At 40.5% G+C, this 23465-nt stretch overlaps 1 protein-coding gene across 1 annotated transcript; it reads left to right on the top strand.

The window, feature by feature from the left end:
• Window positions 1-1746: 1746 nt before the first annotated feature.
• ALDH7A1 (aldehyde dehydrogenase 7 family member A1) lies at window positions 1747-18227 on the top strand. The gene is made up of 18 exons (XM_082074065.1): window positions 1747-1966; window positions 2143-2196; window positions 3138-3203; window positions 4870-4950; window positions 7036-7159; window positions 7846-7978; window positions 8576-8620; window positions 9622-9699; window positions 10556-10653; window positions 11548-11589; window positions 12940-13034; window positions 13901-13985; window positions 14277-14383; window positions 15021-15137; window positions 15550-15647; window positions 15809-15882; window positions 16867-16942; window positions 17737-18227. The coding sequence occupies exons 1-18, from the start codon at window positions 1799-1801 to the stop codon at window positions 17789-17791; spliced, it is 1596 nt and encodes a 531-aa protein (XP_081930191.1). The 5' UTR covers window positions 1747-1798; the 3' UTR covers window positions 17792-18227.
• Window positions 18228-23465: the final 5238 nt, after the last annotated feature.

The raw sequence follows: 23465 nt of genomic DNA, 5'->3' as shown, positions 1-23465 counted from the left end.
TTCTTTGTCTCTGTCTACTCTGCTGGAGGCTGTCCTGGGGTGCCCTGTACCCCTGAGACCCCGGATGAAGCCAGGTCAATGGAGGAGTTTGCTTTAGTTGATGAGGACTGGGTTAGGGAGCAATTAAATAGTCTGGACATCCATAAATCCATGGGTCCAGATGGGATGCATCCGTGGGTGCTGAGAGAGCTGGGTGAAGTCATTGCTAGACCTTTCTCCATCATCTTTGCCAAGTCTTGGGAAACAGGAGAGGTGCCCGAGGACTGGAGGAAAGCAAATGTCACTCCAGTCTTCAAAAAGGGCAGGAGGGAGGACCCAGGTAATTATAGACCGGTCAGCCTCACCTCTGTCCCTGGGAAAGTAATGGAACAGCTTGTCCTTGGTGCCATCTCAAGGCATATCAAGGATAAGAGGGTTATTAGGGGCAGTCAGCACGGCCTTACCAAGGGTAAGTCACGCTTGACCAACCTCATAGCCTTTTATGAGAATGTAGGTGGAATGAAGGTGGATGGATGATGGCAGAGTGGTGGATGTGGTCTACCTTGACTTCAGTAATGCCTTTGACACAGTCTCCCACAGCATCCTCACAGCTAAGTTGAGGAGGTGTGGTCTAGACAATAGATTAGTGAGGTGGGTTGCAAACTCGCTTAAGGAGAGAAGCCAGAGAGTGGTAGTCAATGGTGCGGAGTCTAGTTGGAGGCCAGTATCTAGTGGGGTGCCTCAGGGGTCAGTACTGGGGCCAATATTATTCAATACATTCATTAACGATTTGGATGAGGGAATTGAGTGTACTATCAGCAAGTTTGCTGATGACACCAAGCTGGGAGGAGTGGCTGACACGCCAGAAGGCTGTGCTGCCATCCAGCGAGACCTGGACAGGCTGGAGAGTTGGGTGGGGAATAACCTAATGAAATTTAACAAGGGCAAGTGTAGAGTCCTGCATCTGGGCAGGAACAACCCCAGGTTCCAGTATAGGTTGGGAGATTACATATTAGAGAGCAGTGTAGGGGAAAGGGACCTGGGGGTCCTGGTGGACAACAGGATGACCATGAGCCAGCACTGTGCCCTTGTGGCCAGGAAGGCCAATGGCATCCTGGGGTGTATTAGAAGGGGGGTGGTTAGTAGATCGAGAGAGGTCCTCCTTCCTCCTACTCCGCCCTGGTGAGACCGCATCTAGAATATTGTGTCCAGTTCTGGGCCCCTCAGTTCAAGAAGGACAGGGAACTGCTGGAGAGGGTCCAGCATAGGGCAACAAAGATGATTAAGGGGGTGGAGCACCTCCCTTACGAAGAAAGTCTGAGGGAGCTGGGTCTCTTTAGCTTGGAGAAGAGGAGACTGAGGGGTGACCTTATTAATGTTTATAAATATATAAAGGGTGAGTGCCACGAGGATGGAGCCAGGCTCTTCTCGGTGGCAAACAATGATAGGACAAGGGGTAATGGGATCAAGCTGGAACACAAGAGGTTCCACTTAAATTTGAGAAAAAACTTCTTCTCAGTGAGGGTGACAGACACTGGAACAGGCTGCCCAGGGGGTTGTGGAGTCTCCTTCTCTGGAGACATTCAAAGCCCACCTGGACACGTTCCTGTGTGACCTCATCTGGGTGTTCCTGCTCCAGCAGGGGGATTGGACTAGAGGATCTTTTGAGGTCCCTTCCAATCCCAAACATTTTGTGATTCTGTGCACGCACCAATCGGCGCTGGCTGCAGGGGGGGCGAGGCGGGGTGCGGCCATTGCCGCGCGCCCCTGCCCCGCCCACTCGCGCGCCCGGGCCTCCCCGCCGCGAGCGGTCCCGGCAATGCTGGGAACGCGGGTCGCTGCAGCCAAGTTGCTGCGGTGCGGTGCCGGGGCAGCCGCCATGTCCACCCTGCTGGTCAGCCAGCCGCGCTACGCCTGGCTGCGGGAGCTGGGCCTGCAGGAGGAGAACCCGGGCGTGTACAACGGGCGCTGGGGCGGTGGCGGCCAGGTGCGGGCGGCGCAGCGGTGTGAGGAGGGGAGCGGGACCGCGGGAGCCGGGTCCTGAGGGGCGGGGGGCGGTGCCACGTCGCGGGGACCTCGGCGGGGCCCTTGGGCCTTGCGTCCCCTCCTTGGAGCAGAGAGACGACCGCGGCCCCCCTGCTCATCCTCCCCTTCCTGCCGTAGGTTGTGACGACGTTCTGCCCCGCCAACAACCAGCCCATCGCCAGCGTCCGACAGGTGAGCAGGCCCGGCCCGGGCGAGGGCCCCGGGGGCAGGGAAGGGCTGGAGGCCGGAGTGGCCGTTGTTCCGGGGTTAGTTTGAGAGCTGCTCCTCCTTCCCACGGGGTTCGCGGGGGGCACGAGGCCGCCAGAGTGGGAGGCGGTGGGAGTGGGAACCCCGCGGCGGTTGTTGGAGCTCAGCCCGGCTCGGGGCCGCTGCTGGAGTCGGGTCTGCCGCTGTGCAGGGAGAAAACCGGATGTGCATCCCTGCATCCGCCCCCGCCCGCTCTTGCAGGGGATGTTCGGTAGAGCCTTTGCTGCCCGTGTTCGGCGGTGCAGAACGGGTCGATCGCGGCTGTTCGGTGGAGCCGACTGGCCGGGGCGGGTGTGAGGGAGAGCAACGTGGCGTTCACGTGGTAAATTTGTGCAGGTTTTTAGTGTAAGAATGGTGCTGTGGTGCTAACTGCCTGCTTCTAAATGTTCTTATTTCCCATCTGATTGGCCTATTATGTGAGGCTGATGGAGTACGAGAGTCCTCATAGCCTCTGTTTAGTAGTATCTAAGATAAAAGACTTGACCATGCCAGATTAACAGTTTGACTCTGTGGTCTTAAAGGTCTTTTCCAACCGAAACCATTCTATGAATCTATATGACTATATGATGAATGCTTCCCTTATAACTATTCTTTATGGAGCACCCTTTGTGATATGAAGGAAAGTTTCTGCTAACTTTTTGTTGTTGTTGCTTAGGCAGCACATATACTTTTTCTCAACAGTAACTTCAAGCAAATTGACATGCCATATTGGGACCAAACTATATTAATGTCCTGTGAAAGTGGTATTCTGTAGTGCAGCACTATCTACTAGAAATGTCTTACTTGGGATGCAAAAGCTTTTCTGTGGTGTTTGTTGTGGGGTTTTGGTTTTCTGAACTTTTCCTTTTGCATGCTTCTTCATGTAGGCTAATTTGGAGGATTATGAAGAAACAGTAAAGGCGGCTAAAGAGGCATGGAAGGTCTGGGCTGATGTAAGTTAACAGAGACTTATCTTTTATAGCATACCTCTGGCAGGTAAAGGCTATTCAATTTCCCTGTCAGGTGCAGTTGTAAAAACATGTTCATATTGTATATGTTGCATTAAAGCAAAAATCTGTAATGAGGACCTTTAGAAACAAACCCACACAAGTTGCACACATTACCATTGAGGTACAAAGGGCATTGACTTGTGGAAAATGTTTGTTTTGAAAAGCTGGGCAAATTTGCGTAGTTTTGTGCCTATAAGCCATTGCCAAGAGATCTGCTGAAGTTCAGAAACCTTGTAATGAGCAAATTCTCCCTGTGGGTGTGTTTAACTTCCTGTTACAGCATGGTTTCTCCCATGAGAACTCTGCAGAATATTTGGATACCTAACTTGTGGTGATAACCCTGTTCTCATGGGGTGAGGAAGACTGCTGGTTTTGAGTTTGTTTTTGTGGGTTTTTTTTGTTCACCAGCCGTCCTTGTATTTCATGAAACTGCTACATTATTCCAAAACTTTAGTGTTATGTTTCGGTCTCAGGCAGTAGCTCAACTTTTTCCTTAGCAAGCTGTAGTTCTCAGTGCACCTGTGTCCAGCCAGCATACATTCTCTTGCTGGCCATGCCAGGCTTGGTTTTTATAGGTCCCTGCTGTTTCTTTGATACAAGCTGAAACCTGAATTTCATAAGGGGTTGGCCATTCTGTATTTTATCCAGTAAATCCTTCACCTTGTCTGAAGAGAATAAAGTTTAGGACAAATGCAGTAGCTCCCTCAGGATATGTTAGTATATGTTCTTTTGTTACAATTTGGGAATACAATGTTGGTGAGTGTATACCAGTGCCTAATGTGTTTGGAAATAATTTGAAAGCAATCTAACAACCAACAGATCCAATGCTTTCAAGTCTCAAGGCTGTTTGGTTTTATTTTGTGAATTTCATTGCTTGTAATGAGCTTATCTGAAAGATTTGGCCTGTAAAGAGATGTGCTTGCATTGATATGTGTTCCTCACCTTTCTCTTTCCAGAGAACTGCTGTTCATCAGCAGTTTCTGACCCTGTAAATTGAGTTGCATATGTATGGTTTATTATTGACCCTGACTATTGATTGTTATCTAGCATACTGATAACACATTAAAAAAAAAATCTATTCATACATGGTATAGGGATTTCATTTTTCCGTGATTGAAGCTTCTGTCCGTCTCATCATCTGCTAACAAAATAAATGTCAGCAGCTGTTGCCTACAGAAAAAAAAAAATAAATAAAATGTGATATTAAGTACACTTCAAAAGCTCAGAAACTGGTAAGTGTGCTTTTATAAAAAACTCTTGTTTCCTGAGGTGCAGCTGATTGTTTGGGGGCATTGTGAGTGGTGTAGCTCAACAGAAACAGCATAACTAATAATCTGAATTATTCTGGCAGTATTCAGTGGAACTGAAGTTTTGAACAGACATAAATTTGTGTAGTGTTATCAGTCTCACTGAGGACAGAAACAGTTTCTGGTAAAATGGTGTGCATGATAAAAATGAACGAGTAACAATGTCTTGGGAAGATAGGGGGAAAAGCAGAGCAATTAGCGATTTCTTACTGTAGAAGTAGAAAACTAACCATATATATGCAGCAGAATTCACAGATTTTCAGTTTCAAATAGATTCTTTTGTTTTCTTTTGTTTTGACTAGATCCCTGCACCTAAGCGTGGAGAAATAGTGCGGCAGATTGGTGATGCCCTGAGACAAAAAATCAAAGTTTTGGGAAGTTTGGTAAGGTGTTTTAAGAAGCAGCTTAACTTAGTGTTGGGGGAAGGAGTATGTCAAGACCATTTTTAGCGTACTAGTCAGGAATACTAACCTTAATAATTGTTAAAATGTCATTAGTTCTGTTAGCTTGCCTAAAGAAATTTCAGGGTTTTTTTTTAAAAAAAAAAAAAAAAGGAAAAATAAAAACATGTAAGATTGCATTCTGGCATCCTAAACAGAAAATGATAGTATAAAATAGGAAAAGAAAACATAATTCATTCTGAGCCTGTGCTCTGGCTGGGAGGAGCATTACAACTGTCGCCCTGCTGTTTTCCCACTTGTCTGTCAGACAGGGCACTGTCTGATTCTAAAAGTGTCCTGAAAAAGAACTTCCTCTAATACAGAGCTTTTAACCTTGAAGTCTTTCTGGTGATCTGTAGGATTTTGCAGACTGACATGTGAAGGTATAAGGCTTCAGAAGGTGAGATAATCTTATTGACATCTTGCATTGTTGTGCAGGACATAAAGGCTGAAGGACTGCTCCTTTAAAACACTTGCTAGTTGCTAGGGAAGAAAAGGAGACAAGTGGGGAACTTGCTACTTTCCTTTTACAGGGCTTGCCTGCATTGCTGCTATTCAGACAGAGCTGTCAGTGAATAACTCCATGTGTAGTCAGGCCCATATTGTTAACCTACAAAACTTTGTTCTGCTGTTTCCCTTGATGTTGTCTCCACAGCAGAGTTTCCATGGTGGAATTAAGAGTGCTAACATACTTTTATATTAAAAAATGGTACAGCTTCCCTGGTAAGTGTGGGCAGACAGAACTTTGCTGTATGTTCCTTGGACAAAACTTGTTGCTTATTACCAGAGCATTTTTCTAGTTTTCCCAAACAGGTAAGTCTGTTCAGCTCTTCCAGGGCAGGGGGTGAGCTCTAGGGTGAAAGCTGTGTGGTAGGTTTTAGGACTTTTCCTGGCTTTAGAATATGTGAAAGGGAAAGGTATGGCAACTCACCTTTCCATATGCTGTTGGAAATTTCCAGCCTCGCCTCAATATGTCTTTGTCAAGTATCCAGATGTATTTCTACTGCACTTACAGACTCACTGCTCTTAGTAGATATGTCTCATGCCCCTCCATTTCTGGACACAGACAGGGGCTGTTCCTTCTATCTCAAGATGACCACAAGCATCATATAAATGCCTAGAAATACGCTTAGTCATTTTTATTTTGACCTTTTTAAGGGGAGTAAAATCTTGTGGCAATCCTTTGAACCTGATTCCTCACTTAACAGTTTATTCAAAGTACAGTCATCTGTCTAAATTGGTGGGTGATATCTCTGTGAAAGTCACACCTAGGTATTACAGCGTAACTGTAAAATCAAGTGGGGGTAAATGAATGACTTCTCAATTCCTAAGTTAGTGAATTTTCTCACTTTTGAAGGAAAATGTCTTTAAATACTAGCTTATTCTTGTTGATAGTCTATGTCTGTTGTGCACATCTAACATGCTTTCAACAGAAGGACATAGTTTAGGACTTCAGCTAGAAAAAAAATGAAAAAGCAATCCTAAACCTCCTGGGTTACTAAACTAATGAAGATGTGTAGACATTTTCAGCAATGTCTGAAAATGGAATCTCTCAAACTCACTTTAAAGTGTTGTGAAATGAGTATTTTGCTTATGAAAAATGTAAATGACCATTTCCTTTTCCTGGAGAAGAGTCAGCCCTCTTTTCCAATTTATTCCATACTTGGTCCACAATGTATGCAAATGTCCTGATGGAAATTCAGAGTATCATTGATCTAAACCTATGAACCTGATTACTGTTGGATACTCCTTTCAGCAGATTATTTTTAATTTCCTCCGTTCATTAATTTCTTCTTCTAATTTCCTGCTATCATATGGGAATTTGAGTCCTTTCTAGGTGTCTATTGCATTCTTTCTTTAAGCTGAGAATAACTGAGGAAGAAGTTAATCTCTTCTGATTAAAAAAAAGTGTATTAAATCTTACTTGGTGTACAGATATGCCTGACATTAGTGGGAGACAAAATGTGTTTTGGATGCAAGGGAATTTGTTTTTAAAAAATAATTTTGTCTTCCTCTTAATTTTTTCAGGTCTCTTTGGAAATGGGAAAGATTTTTGTGGAAGGTGTTGGGGAAGTGCAGGAGTATGTTGATGTGTGCGACTATGCTCTTGGTTTGTCCCGAATGATTGGTGGACCTGTCTTGCCTTCAGAAAGTTAGTATGTGTGTATACATGTTGTTTTCTGTTGTGGTGTGTTTTTTTTTGTTGTGGTTTTTGTTGGATTGTTTGGATTTTGTTTGTTTTGTTTGTTTTGTTTTTTTTGGGGGGGTGTTTGTTGTTGTTTTTTGTGGTTTTTTTGTTTGTTTGTTACAAATGCAGAGATGGAGATGTAGTGCAGCAAAATTTCTGTTCTATGAGTTATTTAGGGAGCATGTTGTCTAGGAATAGATGTGCTGGTAGGCAGTAGTGCCACCTAAAGAGCTATCTAGCCTGTGGCGTGTAGCAAGAGAGGATATAGATTTTTCTCTTCACTCTTTGAAGCATTAGATCCTCTTGGATTTATTTGTTAATTAAGGTGCTAGAGGAAAGTTGGTAAAAAGTCCAGCAGCGCACTAAGAAATGAGAGAGCTTTTTGTCAGTTATTGTTTAGCAAACAATCACCATTCCGTTAACTGAATTGTTAAAATAGCAAAACTTCATGTTGTCCTGTTATTATTTTTTTTCACAAGCTAGCTACCCTTGTTCCAGTGAGCTGTGGAGGACATGTCATACAGCGCTCCACAAGCTAATGGAGTGATGCGGTGCCCCTTGCTCACACAGTTTCCTTTTTAAAGAAACATTAAATGATGCATTGTTACACTGTTACACTGATGCACGTTACACGGTGTCTTTGCTTTCAGGACCTGGCCATGCCCTTATAGAGCAGTGGAATCCCGTCGGGTTAGTAGGAATCATCACTGCCTTTAACTTCCCGGTAGCAGTTTATGGATGGAACAGTGCAATTGCAATGATCTGTGGAAATGCTTGCATCTGGTAAGATATAGCTCTCCAATGTACTAACTGTTTTAAAATTAGAGAGTTGTTATCTCAGGCATGAAATAGTTATCTGGTGTTTCTGTCTCATGTAGGCTTAATTTCTATTTACTTTTAGGTTCACTGTAGTTAAAGAGCTTGGTTTTACTTTATGGTAACCTGTTTTATGAGACAGTGAGACTGAGGCTTGTCCAGAACTTAGCCAAATGGCCTGTTAATAAAGAAGCAGGTGGAGGTCTTGTGGCAGTTGTAGAGAACAGTTAATATTTTCAGAATTGCTACACCTAAAATTAAGAATCTAAGTTAAAAAAAAGTAGCTTTACTTCCTCTCCCAGCTCCTGCTTTGCTTTCATCTACCTGCTTCACTGTAGTGTCTAGCATGGTTCTTGTTCATGTGGATTTTGGCAGAAGCTCTGAATGGTAAGCTGTGGAGAGAAACACTTGAGTTTCTGTCTTGACATGCATCTGAAAAACGGCCTAACCAAAATGTGCTGTATTTCAGATAACATAAAAATTGCATGCTTGAATTATTTCTAATCCTCGAAGAACTGAAAAGAAAATAATTTCATTATTTCTGTTTTTCTTTTTTCTTTTTAGGAAGGGTGCTCCTACAACATCACTCATTAGTGTTGCTGTTACAAAGTAAGTTCTGGTTTCTTTGCTTTCTGGTTTGCTTTTTAAACAACTTTTCTGTTTGAGGTAGTGCTTTTGATCAGAAGAACTGCTTCCCCTTGTAACCTTAGAAATCACAGTATACATAGGATGTTACCTATACTGTTGGACAGTTTTTTCTGGGAGCTGAACTGTGCTTCTGGTGTAGTAGGGTTAGCTATGCAGTTAGGTTCCTTGTAGAAGACAAACTGCTGGTGAAATTCAGCTTTCCTTGATCACTTACTTGTGTTTCTTAATAATCCCTTTTTTGGGACTATCAGCCCAACATTAACAGTCAGTTTCTTTGCAAATTCTTCTGGCTGGCCATGTAGACCTATGTCCTGAAGTCTTTCCCACAGTCTTTATCCAAACCTAGTAACTCTTCAGCATGAGTTTCTAGGCTTCAAAAGTTAATAAAAAAAGAGAAGAACTCCAAAGAATAAATGTCATAGTGATAATGACTCTAGGTTTATTGCTACTTTGCTTACTATATCAGCATTTTAAAAATGTATCTATTGTTTGCTAAAAATAACATACATTTTTAAATGCTACATAGAAATAGGCCCCTTCAAAATAACTGATTATTAAATCTTGTAGCTTTAACATTAACTTTGGAGAACAGTGGCCCCAAACTACTTATGGGTATTTTGTGTAGCTCCATAAAGTTATATAAATGTCTCTTTCTAACGGTGAAAGACTGTACAGCCAAGGTTTTTACACACTGATCTATGCTTGTCTGTGCCAATTGTGTGAACACATAATGAATATATTTTAGAGTCTTACTTTTGCGTGACCTGTGGCTGTAACTCCAAAGTCTTTAAGAGAGAAATGTGTTATGTATAGTACAAACTACATGTCATTTAACTGCCAGACTGCTGATTTTTAAAAATCTGTACCTTCTTCATGTGCATGGTCAGACAGTTTTAATGGCTCAGTCCATTTTTACAGGCACCTGTCAGAAATCTCTGAAATTTTTATGTCTTTGATTCTAGGATAATTGCCAGAGTCTTGGAGGATAACAAAGTGCCTGGAGCAATCTGTTCTCTGGTTTGTGGTGGAGCAGATATTGGGTAGGTAACATTTATTGTGTCTTGTGAAGATGTGTAGAGGATGAATAATATTCTTTGAGGTATTTCTCAAAGTTTTTCTGATCTCCAGGAGTTCCCAGCACATGCACGTACTTGTTGCCATCATTTTAATCAACTGGTCTGTAACTCTGGCCCTGCTGTAAACATAACGCATATTTCTACTTGCTGTTGTGAGATCATATATTTAATGAAGAGACATGACTAAGTTTGTATTCTACTTTTGCATATGCTTACACCCAAAGAATACAGCTAATGTTAAATTCCACTCATGATGTTCTTAAGAGTTTCCATTTTCTAGTCCATTGGCCTTTAGGACCTCTTGTCGGGGAGAATACTTCCCCATTTTCCATGCTCAGATAGGACTCTGCACTTGCTCATAGATGCATACCTGTGCTTGGAAGCTGTACAAATCAAATTGTTTTGTTTGACTATTAAAATATGGAAGTTCCAAGTACAAATGTATATCCAGATTATTCTTTGGAGTATTTCAAGAGAAGACAAAACAGATGGTAAGCATTAAAAAAAGCCACAGGTATGCATATTTTCTTAGGGAACGTAACAATTTCAGCCAATGTCACTACTCACTTTAGATTGAATTTCAAAATTAGTACAGGTGATGCTCTTATAGTCTGGAAGGGGGAGCGAAACAGCCTTGTTCCTCTTTTCTGACTAAGAAGCAGCTTTCCTGACATCTGCTCAATCACCTGATGTTTCCAAAGAAGTGTCTCTGACTTTGAAAAATCTCCCTGGTTGAAGTTTGTTTATCTGGAAGGTGCAGGCAATTTTTTCAGCAGTCTGCTCTTCCATTGGACATGGTGGTATGTCTCCTGTTGTGCAGGACAGCAATGGCAAGAGATGAGAGAATCAACCTCTTGTCTTTCACTGGCAGCACGAAAGTGGGCAAGCAAGTGGCACTTATGGTTCAGGAGAGATTTGGTGAGTGTGTGGGGTCTCCTCTATTTCTTTCCATGGTTGAGAAAGGCAGGGGAGTGCTATAGGATTTTAAAATAACTCAGCATTTTTTCCAGGGCTTCCACAAATCCATGGCCCTACAGGTAATCTGGGGAGGTCCATGAATATAATTGTGTGGACATTGTCAAGATGAACAGCCAAGGCCTATGGTCTTTTGGCAATATGTTCATGGATAAAAGCCCCCTCACCTTTTACTTATAAATACAGGAGAAAAGTTAGGATTTTTTTAGGTGCTGTTTTTGTTGCAAATATTTAAATGTGTACAGGCATGAGTCCCTGCACAGCTGCTGGATTCTAACTTTTTACTTTTAAGTGGAAAACCTTGTGAATAGGATTTTCTCATTTTACACATTTGAAGTTCATAGGAGCGTAGAAAAACCAACCAACCAACCAACCAACAAACCAACAGATTGCAAATGTTCACCCAGAAGTAGATGGTAATTTTTTCTCTCAGTTTTGAAATAGAACAGTTGGCAGAAAAATAAATAAACCTATTTAAATTTTATGTTTGATCTCTGTAGCACTTCTTCTTCTTCTTTGTCTGTATTATACTATTTATGCTGCAACTTTTCCTGTTTTCATATTTTTCTTTCCAGTGCTACTTTTGTGTATTTTTTAAGCTTCTTTCTGTCGTAACTGCTTTCCAAGTATCTTTCTTCACAATATGTGATAGATGTAGCATTTGGTGTAATTTTCTGCTTTGCTTAGAGCTTTTAATTGACTGTAATGCCTAAAACATTTTTCTGTTGAGAAAAATATGTTTAATGAAACCTAGCTCTAGTTAGAGGTGAGCTAACTGAATGAGGTGCAGTGAATACACGTGTGCATGACAACTTTTTTTTTTTTCATTTTTATTAGGTCGAAGTCTGCTGGAACTGGGAGGAAATAATGCCATTATTGGTAATGTGCACTGTAGAAATTTAGTCCCATAGGTGATATTTGGAAGTTAGTATGCAAATGTTTGTAGTAAATTGTCCCTTTTTTCTTCCCTCCCCATCCCGGGGGAGTTTAAAAAGTCTAGTAGAATGCCGTGGGGTTTTTCTTCTGTCTTCAGTGTTGTGGAGGGGTAGTATTTAAAATAAAAAAATAAAGTTCAAGCTCTCATATGTATTCACCTTTGAAGTGAGGAAGGGAGTGGGAGAAGCAGGGAGCTTCAGTATTGGGACATGGACAATGCTAAATAAATTTATTCTAGAATAGTTCTTATCTTGTGAACACCACATTTTTACCATTTTAGAAAACAGGTACACATTATATAAAGTCTAACACACTTATGATACTTGAAATCAAAGCATGCAGGTATTTGTTTCAGTAGCACATGTTCCAGGATTAAGTAGCTTAAGGTATGATCCAGTTCCCAGAAAAACATAGCATAAACCCTGTGAAGCTGAGCAAAGTGATGCAAAGAAAATAAAAGCTAGATAAATGCTTAAATTGCTGTCCTGTTGTGTTAAAGCCTTCTTTTTCACCTTTTGTGTATCATGAACAAATGTTATTGCCTATCTAGAATATTAAGCTCTTTTGAAAACCACATTCGAGCAGGTCTTTCTTTTTTTCCTGTGCTGCTTCACAGCCAGTACCACAAACGTAATACTTAGAAAATTGTTTCCTTTTTCTTATGAAAGTCCTGTATTTTCTGGAATTGGTTTTGAATGATGGCATAAACATTGTTTGGTTGGACTTTGTCCCAAGTTTAATAATAATTTTGGATACTTAGAGAATTCTGTGGGACTGGCTAAGCTGAGGGATCCTTTGAGGCTTTTATGTACTAGCTTTGCTTTAAACATCCCAGTGTTTTCTAGCCAGATAAATTTGTTCAGCTCAGTTATATTTTACATTATTGTGTACTTGTATGTTTCAGCTACCTTTTTGCATGCTGTCTGGATACACTTTGCTGTTGTTTCTTTAAGCTTCTCAGCATCTAAGTGATAGGACAAGGTGATGAAACGCAAGAAAATGCTTGTAGTTTCTTGAATTAAAATGAAATTCAGGTTCTTTGCAAGCTTTATTGCAAAAGGTTATCTTTAGTTGTTCATACCTATGTTTGTGTTCAGTTGCAAATGTTTAATTCCAGGTGTAAAAGTAGTAGAAGTTTGGAGGTGTTTCTATATATCTTAGTGTTCTATGCTAGTGCTGCTATTCCTAATGCTTCTTGACCAACCTGTCAGTTTATTATATTGTTTGGTGTCTTAAGTCTTGTGAACTACCTGTATACTTCATTAACATGCTAATGTTTTTATTTTTGTTAAGTGTTTGAAGATGCAGATCTGAACCTTGTCATCCCATCTGCTCTGTTTGCTGCTGTGGGAACAGCAGGTCAGAGGTGCACAACTGTTAGAAGGCTGGTGAGTAAATGTATGTTGTCTGATTTGGGCAGTTGAAAATTAATTCCAAATTAGCTCAGAAAATGCGTGGCAATTCCTAATATTATGAAGAGCAAGAAATAATCTATGAAACACATTTTTGCTTTGTCAAAAATTGGTATGATGGGAAAATAAGATGGTCATTTGTCATACTACTGTACTTCTAGCTCCAGAGGGTTTTTTTCTATGTGTTTCTAAATGTACCTGGTGCTAGAACTCAGGAAAATAAAACTTATCATAATTCCGGTATTTCTTTCTGTTTTCATTGTCAGTGCTGCTTTGCTTGTGCCTGCTACAAATTTTGGTGCAGGATTTAGATTTCAGGAAAGCAAGAGTGTGTGTTGCTTACTTTATTATTAATTTTAACTCATAATTTTCAATAGGTTTAAAGGTGTTATAATGTCAGCCTGTGTCTGTATAGTCTTTTCAGGGTTGGGTTGATGGGGTAAATATTCACCAAAATTGATGTGGGTTAACTTTGGGTGTATAAGAAGAACAGTGATTCCTCAAATTATAGCAATAAAAAACACTTTAGTATTTGTCCTGAAGCATTTAACTGAAGCATTTGCAGCACACATAGATACCATTAATCTGAGAAGGTATCAGTGAAACCTAAACAGGTTTTTGTTTCTTGGCTTCTTTTAAATCTTCATGTTGAAGATTTTAGATCTTCATTCCATGGCGTTGGTGCTGTTTTGATGTCCTGCTCGTGGGTTTAATTTTAGGATTTGCTGAATATGAGCAACACTATCTCCACACTTCAGTCAGCCATTTTCAAAGTGTAGTTGTACTTCAGGAAGTTACATAGGCTGAGCTGTCTTACAGCCTTCTTACCATGTTTTGTTTAGTTCCTCCATGAAAGCATCCATGACGAGGTGGTGGCAAAGCTTGCTAAGGCATATGCCCAGGTCCGCATTGGTGATCCATTGGATTGTAAGTAGCTGTTTGCCAACTCATGGGTTTAGGAGACAAGTTTCTGTTTGTTTCTTTGTGTTTAAATTACAAAGAGTTTATAAATCAAAGCCATCCAGTTTTAGCAGTTTACCAGGGAGTGGGGATAGCTGGTTTCATTTAGAATACAAACTCTGAAAGGAAGATAAAGAATCCATCTACTACTGCTCATCTTGGACAGGTGAAATGATTACTCCCAAAATGTCATTCTAAGGATATTTTGAAATGTGTACAGTTTTGCTGAAAGTATGTCTTTGGATCTTTGGTTTTTAGCTGACACTCTGTATGGGCCTCTTCATACCAAAGAAGCTGTGAAAATGTTCCTTGATACAGTAGAACAAGCAAAACAACAGGGTGGCTCTGTCGTCTATGGTGGAAAGGTGACTTACTTGTATTCTCCCTACTACATTTAGTGCTCTAGGGAAAAAAATTCAGTGACAGGGTGGCTTCAGCCAAGATTGTACCTCAATTTGTCCCATCAGCCGTTACAGGATGTTAAGCTAGTCAGTCTGAAAATGTTTGAATTATGATCCTGTCTTCAGGGTAAAGATGGGTCTATTTAGGAGCTGTGTTCTTCTCCAATAAATGGCTAAGAGCTTTTGGCTGTTCCTTGCACTACTCCCTAGTCGCAGGTGATGGTAAAAATACAAACAGAAACATAAACGAGTATCAAACACGTAACAAAGAATTGCTGTTTTGTCCCTGGATTCATAATATCAAACTTCAGGAAATACTGAAGATTCAAGGGAGCAATTTGCGTATCTTCATCATATGGGACATTTAATTCTCATGGACCTATCACTCTAGCAATTCCTGTCTTTCACTGGCATCTTCTTTATTCCTAATACCTTTGAAGTTCTAATCAAAGTTACCTACTCTGATGACCTGACCTTATATTTCTGATTGCTAGGCACAGCTATAACAGTCAGACCATGAAGGATTCCCGTCCTACATGTGTACTAAGCAGGATGCTGGTTTGAGCTTCCTCACTTGTTTCTGCTTTTATGTGTTTTGAAGGTTATAAATCGCCCTGGAAACTATGTTGAACCAACCATTGTGACTGGCCTTCCTCATGATGCACCCATTGTCCACACTGAGACATTTGCCCCCATACTGTATGTGCTGAAATTTAAGGTAAAATAACAATGGGGAGTTAGTAAGGTGTCAAGGATGCCAACAGAAGAGGAGGGAGATTTCAGATGTATGTTGTGTTCATGTAATTGTCCTGGCACTTTAATTGTGGTAAATGTTGTTCTGCACTGTGAGATATCCACTGTAATAGCTTACCTCACTGTGTAGCTACATTTATGCATTTTCTGTGAAAAGCATTGGAATTAAGATGACAGTCTGTACAGGAATAGATTTCTTTTATTGCTCATGTATGTTTTGAGCAGCAGTGGAGGTGTCCTGTCCCAGATTTGTTGCATGTATATTTTTCAAGTAGCATACAGTGTATTTGCATTATGTCTGGTGCATTGGATTTTTTTTCTCACAGTGCTTATTTATAACTGCTGTGCTTTGAATGGTCATTTTATGTTCATTTTAGGAGCAAGAGGAGGTTTTTGCCTGGAATAATGAAGTAAAACAAGGTCTTTCTAGCAGTATCTTTACCAAAGATTTGGGAAGGATTTTCTGCTGGCTTGGGTATAATTTAAGTTATTTTTCTACCTTCCTGAAGCATATGATCAGAGTCTTTCATGTATTTTGTAAACCTATGCACAATGCTAGCTGCGCATTTTGTAGCCCTCATTTTAGGAAAGGAGCTTTTCCTGATCCTGAGGAGTAATTGTGTCTTACCTTTGTAGGCCAAAGGGATCTGACTGTGGAATTGTGAATGTCAACATCCCAACTAGTGGGGCTGAGATTGGAGGAGCTTTTGGTATGTTACTTATGCTTTTTTCTTTATCCTTTAAATGTTGAAATCCTCTAGTATCACATCTAGATACTTGGTATTTTTCCTCAAGCTTCATTTTTCTTAAAGACCTTTTTTTTTTTTTTCCTGATGACTCTGGATGAGAATAAAGCATTGCCAGTGTAAGACTAGTATAAAATAGGTCTCCCCATCTTATTTTTCAAGGTTTAAATCAGTCCATTTAAATGGCTAACTCTGAAAAAAATATTAAGTTAATTTTGAATGATACTGCTTTAGCAGAAAACAGACATTGACTAGACGTATCACAGAATCACAGAATGTTAGGGATTGGAAGGGACCTTGAAAGATCGTTGGATTTCAGCTTTTAAAAATCTATGTGTTTGCTTTTTAAATATTCCATGTGTAATTTTCCTCCCCCCACCAAGGGAATGCAACTCAGAAGTATGTTCTGAATGTGTTTAGAGATGTGGCTGAGTGGAAAACTGTTTAAAAAAAAGTTTAAATTAAAACAATCATGAGCATTTTTGTTGTGTATGCTTACATGTGTATATGAAAATGACAGCATAGAGCATTTTTGTGAGAAATTCTTTAAATACATTTTTGTCTTTGTTTCTCTTTTTTTTGTGTATACTGAAGGAAGTGAGGGGAGGCAAGAAGAAATATTCACTTTACCATTTAAATAGTACAAGAACAAGCACATTCTTGTACTCTTGTCTCATGTTAAAACAAAATATCTTCAAAACAAGGTCCCCTGGTGCCAGCATAATGAGACTTTCAACTCACAGATGTTTTTGGATCAAGCATGAGGAGAGAGCTAGCTGTGTGAGTTGTATGTGGTGGCGTTCTGGTAATTTATTTCAGATATAGAACAAGGGAAAGGGAATATTTTTCTCCATGAGCTTTTATAAAAATTATCACCTCCTGGAGTTAGTCCAGATTCCCATGCTCCAAAAAAATTTCAAGTTTTCATTTATAACATCTTTCTTACAGGTGGGGAAAAGCACACTGGTGGGGGAAGAGAATCTGGAAGTGATTCATGGAAACTTTATATGAGACGGTCTACTTGGTAAGACAGAGTTCTGGAATTCCAAATAAATGTAAATTACAGATAAACTTGCAAATGTTCAAAGTTTATAAATCCTGACTGTGGGAAGTTATCTTTGCTAAATGCAAGATAACCATGAATAAGTGTAATTGCCTTCATGCAAGAATTTACATCTGTGTTACTAGTAAAAGATGATTTAAAGGGTCTAGATAAAGACCTTTCTATACCCACTGTTCCTCAAGAGGGAAAAAAAAAAAAAAAAAGTCATTTTTTTCCCCTCTTGCCTGATTTTAACCTTGGCAAAAATCGAATTACTGAAACTTGGGAGGAAATACATGAAGTGGCAACCACAGTGAGGGGGCACTATTGCCAGTGGTGGATGATTTAGCCACGTTTTGGATATCTGTCCATATATCTCCTGACAGCCTGTAGTGGCTGGCTGTTCCCACTCTCTGCTACCTTCCTGTAGCCTTTACCTGTGCTAACATGCACAGGTAAAGGCTACAGGCTTATGAACATAAGTAATCCCACCTCAATTCTTCTGTGTGGATATTCTCCTAGTGAGAGACTGAGGTGATACTTTAGTTTCTCTTTGATCTCTCAAGGAAGAGATAATGAACAATGTGGTCTTTTCCCACACCTAATTACCGTATTGAAAACCAGAGTAAAGTCTGTTCATAGCTTTAAACAGGCGAACTGCTTACAGAAGTCTTGTGTATGTGTGACAGAAATCAGAAGCCTTGTACATAGGAAATGGATGGTATAACCTGCCTCAGTGGTCAAGCCTGATCTCTAAATACTTGTTTCTCTTCCAGTACGATCAACTACAGCAAGGATTTACCTTTGGCTCAAGGAATTAAGTTTCAGTAACAGCCTTACGAACAGACGTGCTATGAAGTCTCCTAACATTTCAGAAACAAGCACTTTCTTTCATGGTGAAGAAAATTAGTTATCTGGAATTTATCTGCAGCAAGGATACTAATTATGTCAAATAATGAGCTACTCTAAAATTGCTTCACTTTCAATCTATAAAGTTACTACTTTACTCTTCAAATAAAAGTACGTGGTCTTTGAGAAGAACACAGGGTGACTGAAACTAACAAAATTGGATTTAGATGGCCTGCATAATTTTCTGTTGCATTATCAAAACTGTATCCCCTTCCTCCCCACCATTTCCTGATATTTCCAGCTAGCAGGTCTATACTTCCAGTATGTGCTGGGTTTCCTACAGATAATTGGTGCTGTGGGAGGTGGGCAGTACAAGGCTATTTTTTAGTATATAAATAAACGTAAATTTTGTGAGATACCTTGGGCTTCTAGTTTTTTGTTTGTTTGCTTTTTGTTGTTGTTCATTGTTTTGGACCAGGAATATTAAGCCAAGTCTCCATTTTCACATGCTGAGGCTGCTAGCTGGGAGAAGTATCACTGGGCTAAAAGGACCACTTTCATTTTCCTGCCTCATTCAGAAAGGAGACTTTGACCCTGTGTGTTGGAAGGTAAGGGGTAAGAGCAGAGGCTTCCAAAGTCTCCTGGAATATCCTTCTAATGCTAGAAGGAGTCACAGCCAGTTCAGGTTGTCACAGCCCTTGTCACACTGTGCTGCCAAAGCAGCTGAAGAACTGAAGATGCAGCCAGGAGATAATACACTACCAGAGGGAGTTTGCAGGGAAAAGGCAAATTGTTTATTAGCTTATCACCTTACGTGGGGATTTCGCATGGCAAGTGAAGATCGCAGCGATCAGTAGCTCCTTTAGGAGCCTTGCTTTGAATCCAGGATGAGAAAAGACAGGGTGCTACTAGGCTGATTTTAGCTTTCCACTGAGCTTAGCTTTCCTTCTGAGCTTTTCAATCTACTGTTTTTGGAGGAGATTTATTTTCCTTTCAACCTTATGTACCAAATTTCCACAATCATCTCTGAATGTGGCACAGCTGTTCATTCTGGGTGCAGATTCTTGGACTCTGATTTGGCTTCTGATTTATTTTGTTGCTAAGATGTTATAATGGCAATGTCATCCAAATTGTGTTAAAGGTCCAACATACTGCAATGCTAGCTGGTCTTCTTTCACTGTAACATTTAGCTTTAAAATACATTGTGTTTATAAGTTTACATCTGTGTTATAGAAGGTATTTCAGGTTTGACTTTCTATGGAACAAACAGTAGGCAGCCAAAGTTTTTTCCTATTGAGTCTCTTACAGCCAGGTGAACTCTCTCCTGTAGCTCTTTGTGCTTGGCCATTTAACTAGGAAACAGATGTCATGAAAGAATGGTGCATATTTGCACATAGAAAGAACTGAAATCACCTAAACAGAGATGGCAAATAACCCAATTTCAAAATGTAATTATTCTGAAAATAGCCCAAGCTACAGAAACAGTATTCTTTACCGCTGTTCTTTTGCACTGAATGTCACTATGAAACTCTCAACAATTTAAAAATAACTTAAAGAGCTCCTGTCTTCCACCTTCTTGCTGCTTATTAGTCGTTTTGGTTTTTTTTAATAGTGTCATTACATAATATCTGTTGTTCTAGAAAACAAAAACATTTTTACTCTTCTTGGATAACATAATTTCACAAATCCACTGGTTTAATTTACAGGAATAACATTAGGTCTGCTGTCCGGCTTTAGATATGTGAACTCGGGCCATGGAACAAAAATGGGATGGTGAGTGATGTTTGGTCTTCAAATATTCTGAAAATGAGTGTGAATGGAAAAAATGTAGGAATGTAATCAAAAGAGTGACTAGTAAATGCTAAACTTTTCTTTTAAGTGTCAACTTCACCTTTTGATTTTACTTCAATACAAATTTCTGAGTAATCTTGTAGAGGATTCAGCTTGAAATAGCTCTGTGTATTATGAGTAAGCACTTTAGGCCCACTTTATGTAGGCAAATAACAGTCTCTCTCTGTAAGCAGATTACAAATCCATCCTGACTTTTGCTGAGTATGTGAATTACTGTTCCAAAGGTCTTGTTATCTGCGTTGTCATTGGACTGCTAGTATGGCATTACAGCAGGTGATCATTGTAGTTCAGCCCCAGCTGGCAACTCGGACCACGCGCTGCTTACTCACCCTTCTCATCCCCTCCTTCTGGTGGGATGGGAAGGGGAATCAGGTAAGAAAAGGTAAAACTCAAGTGCTTGGATAAAAACAGTTTCACAGAACAGCAAAGGAAGAGATAAGCAATCAGATTAATGACAATGAAAGAATATAAAAAATGAGGGATACATGATGCAATTTCTCTACCATGTTGAAACACTGATGCCTGGCCCGTTCCTGCACAGTGAGCATGAACATCAGTCCTGTACAGCTGATCCCAGAAGGGTGGGCACCCGGACCACACTTCATGCTCCAAGACAATTACACCACATCACTGGTCCCAGAAATAAAAGGCCTAGACGGTGGTGATTCCCCAAGCAGTGAACCCCTCCCCTGGCCAGCTCCCCCAGCTTTATACTGAGCATGATTTGGTACAGAATACAAATGGTGGGGAATACCCCTTTGGCCAGCTGGGGTCTGCTGTCTTGGCTGCAACCCCTCCTAGCTTCCTGTGAAAATTAACTGTAGCCCAGCCAAACCAGCACAGTAATCACAACGCATAATTTGCTTCCCAGATAGCTGGGTGTTCCTTAGGTAACTTTTGCAATTTGCTTCTCTCCACCCTTATATCTATTTAGTTACCTGTTGTTGAATCCTACCTGAACTGACTAGCTGAAAGACTTCCAGTGAAGTGGCTCTGGGCAGAGTACCTTTTAAAGACAGCTGCAGATTGTAACAGGTTTTGGCAGTGATTTACATGCCCGTAAGCAGTTATGATTGTGATGAAGTAGTAAAACTAAACAGGTTTAAAGATACTGTAAGCAGCATGTTTCTCGATTTCTGCTTGAATTTGGAAAGTCCACTTGGGAGTCTGTAAACTGCATTATCTGTCATTGGAGTATCTCACCCATGGAAAGCAATTTGAGAATTCATAAAGTGTGTCTTGGAGCTATTGGTATGTGCAACATGATGAAACTTGCAATTTTAATACAAATTCTGTCAGTGGCTTCCACTGTTGCATAAACTTAATTACTAACACCAGTGAGTAACAAGTGTTAAATGACATGTGATCAATAATTCATTTGTTAGCACAGTATTGCTTACTGTGAAATGACCTTGATGGGAACAGTATTGCAAGTAACCTCCTTTCTTTTTGCCTTATTAACTGAAGAAAAATGCAAATTCTCCTAGTGTCATTTTTACTTATAAACAAACAGAGCAATTGCTTTTTTAATGAATGGTGAAAAATCAGACCTGTAGGCTGTGAATTATAGGCTGCCTTTCTTACATTCTATTGCATCCTATCACAGCTTCTAACAGCAGATCTAAAAGCAGGTTGTTGGTACAGGAGCTGTTTTCAGGAATCAGGTAATACTACTTGCCAATAGTAGGTCTCAACTTGGGGTTTTGTGAATAGCTGCCATGCAGTGCTGAATTTGAAACAAACAACTGGGAAAGTGCTCACTGGCGTCTTTCAATATTAAAAGACCAACGCATTCATACTATAACATGTTGTTTTCTCGTGGTATTTCTGGCATTCAGTTCCATGTGTTGTTGCTGGATGGGTTCAAAATCACATAGCTGCCAGAACTATTAATTTGTGGCAGTTGTATTTCTCTATGAGATACTGTATGTATAGCTGCTGCATACAAGACTCATTAGCCTGTATTAATCCATCCAAGTCTCTGCATTATTTTCAACAGGAGCTGTGTAAAAAAGTGAAGTGTAAATTACAGGAGACTTCTTTGCCTGGATTGTCTTCTGAATCTTTTGCCGCATTGATGCTGCACTGATGTATTGGGCATGTATTGCACAAGTGTATACTAATTTTCCTATGTGGAAGGGGGCAGAAAGATAACTTAAGATGAATTAATCACACAGTATTAAATTCTTGAGTAAAAACAATGGCTTGGCAGTGACATTTTTAATGTATTCAGTATTCTGAAATGTGTATTCCTTGGTGGGCAAAACTTACTGTCATTCCGCACGCCTAGTGTTTGAAAGTAATGGATTAATCACATTCAGTTGTTTGCAAACTTCTGCTGATACTGAAGTGCTTCTTGCACCAAAAAGCATCTTGCCTAGACTTGCATCTGAACACGTTTGCCTGCAGGCACCTAGTACAAAGGTACATACTTGTTCACCGTCTCTCTTTCTTCTGCTAAATTATTAGCACTGAGTTTCCATACAGCTCTCCTCCAGATAACTGGGGAATGCACGTTGGGACAGAACTGGCACAGGAAGGCGCAGTGGAGGTGTATCAGCCGTGGTCTTCCTCTCGGTGTCGCTGTCGCTCAGGCCAAGCCCGTGAAGGGCAGCCCAGCAGCAATCCCTCCTGCAAGGCAGCTGTTGTCACAGGGGAGTAATTTAGGCTTCTGCTTACTGCAGAACAGTGTTTAGAATTCTCAAAGAGCAGTGCGACTTAAAAGAGTTCGGTGGCTGGTTTACTCTATTATTTACTGCATGGGGGAAACATGCCAAGCCGAATGCTGCTGACCTGCTCTCCAGGTGCCTGTACCTGTTCACAAAGCAAACTTTCAGGTGTCTTCCCTCCCTGATAACCATTTGCTCCAGAGTCTGTATTTTAAAGCTCCAAAGGCAAACTTTCAGAGGACACCTGTACCCGTTGCGGTGCAAACTTTCAGGCATTCCCTCCCTGATAACTGTTTGCCCTGGAGTCTGTGTTTTAGAACTCCAGAGACGAACTTTCAGCAAGGCCTGATAACCGTATGCAGAGCAGATTTTCAGGAAATAAAATTCTCAGAAAAAAAAATAAATAATAATAAGGTAGAATAGCAGGAGGGCGGGGTCAAGCTAGGTACCTGTGCAGAGGTCCGACCCAACCATAGAAAACCATAGACTTTTATATCTTTACAGACCATTCATACCATGAGCCAGTCCAATAGCAATATTTCACTTTGGGGTCTTCTTGCTTTTCATTGGATCCTTTTCACTGATTTCATATGTGCCTTTGTTTTGTTTAGCTGTAGATATTGTTTATAGTCCTTAGCCTTGCAGGTGCCGTTCTGTCTGAATAAATCCTTTCTTCTCAGCAAAGTGCAAAACAATCTTGCAAGTGTTCAGTGTAGTTTGTAATTGCTTTTGGTAAATAAAAGCAGAACTTTACAGCTTAAGATTTCAGCAAATCCAGCTTACTAAGTAATATGAAGCAGAGAGTATATTAAAAATCACACAACTTTATACTTCTAGATGATTCATTATATTCAGTATACATTTACTTAAGCTAGATGATTGATATGAAACCTAAATTGGGCTCGTCCACTGACCTGTCAGTAATAAAACCATCGCTATGCAGCCAGTTTATTTAGCAGAGAGAGGTCAAAGTGGGCTCACCCAGGCTGTTGTATTTATAGAATGAAGTGGTTGACTTGTGGTCAAATCGCATATTGGTGTTCAGTTGCTGTTCTGCTTCCTTGGGGGTTTCCCAAAAGGAGCTCTCATCCCAGCTACGGATGAGGCCTTCACCTCCTCTGGAGCCTGGACCAAAC

This window comes from Streptopelia decaocto, assembly GCF_964273445.1.
Source record: "Streptopelia decaocto genome assembly, chromosome: Z".
In the NCBI taxonomy this organism is placed as follows: domain Eukaryota; kingdom Metazoa; phylum Chordata; class Aves; order Columbiformes; family Columbidae; genus Streptopelia; species Streptopelia decaocto.
This window is presented reverse-complemented; position numbering and strand designations above follow the sequence as displayed.

Coding starts and splice junctions, on each gene's coding strand:
- ALDH7A1 (XM_082074065.1), top strand. CDS start 1,799: ATGCTGGGAACGCGGGTCGCTGCAGCCAAGTTGCTGCGGTGCGGTGCC. Junction 9,700..10,555: donor TGTGGTGGAGCAGATATTGG/GTAGGTAACATT, acceptor CCTGTTGTGCAG/GACAGCAATGGCAAGAGATG. Junction 15,883..16,866: donor TGAGATTGGAGGAGCTTTTG/GTATGTTACTTA, acceptor TCTTTCTTACAG/GTGGGGAAAAGCACACTGGT.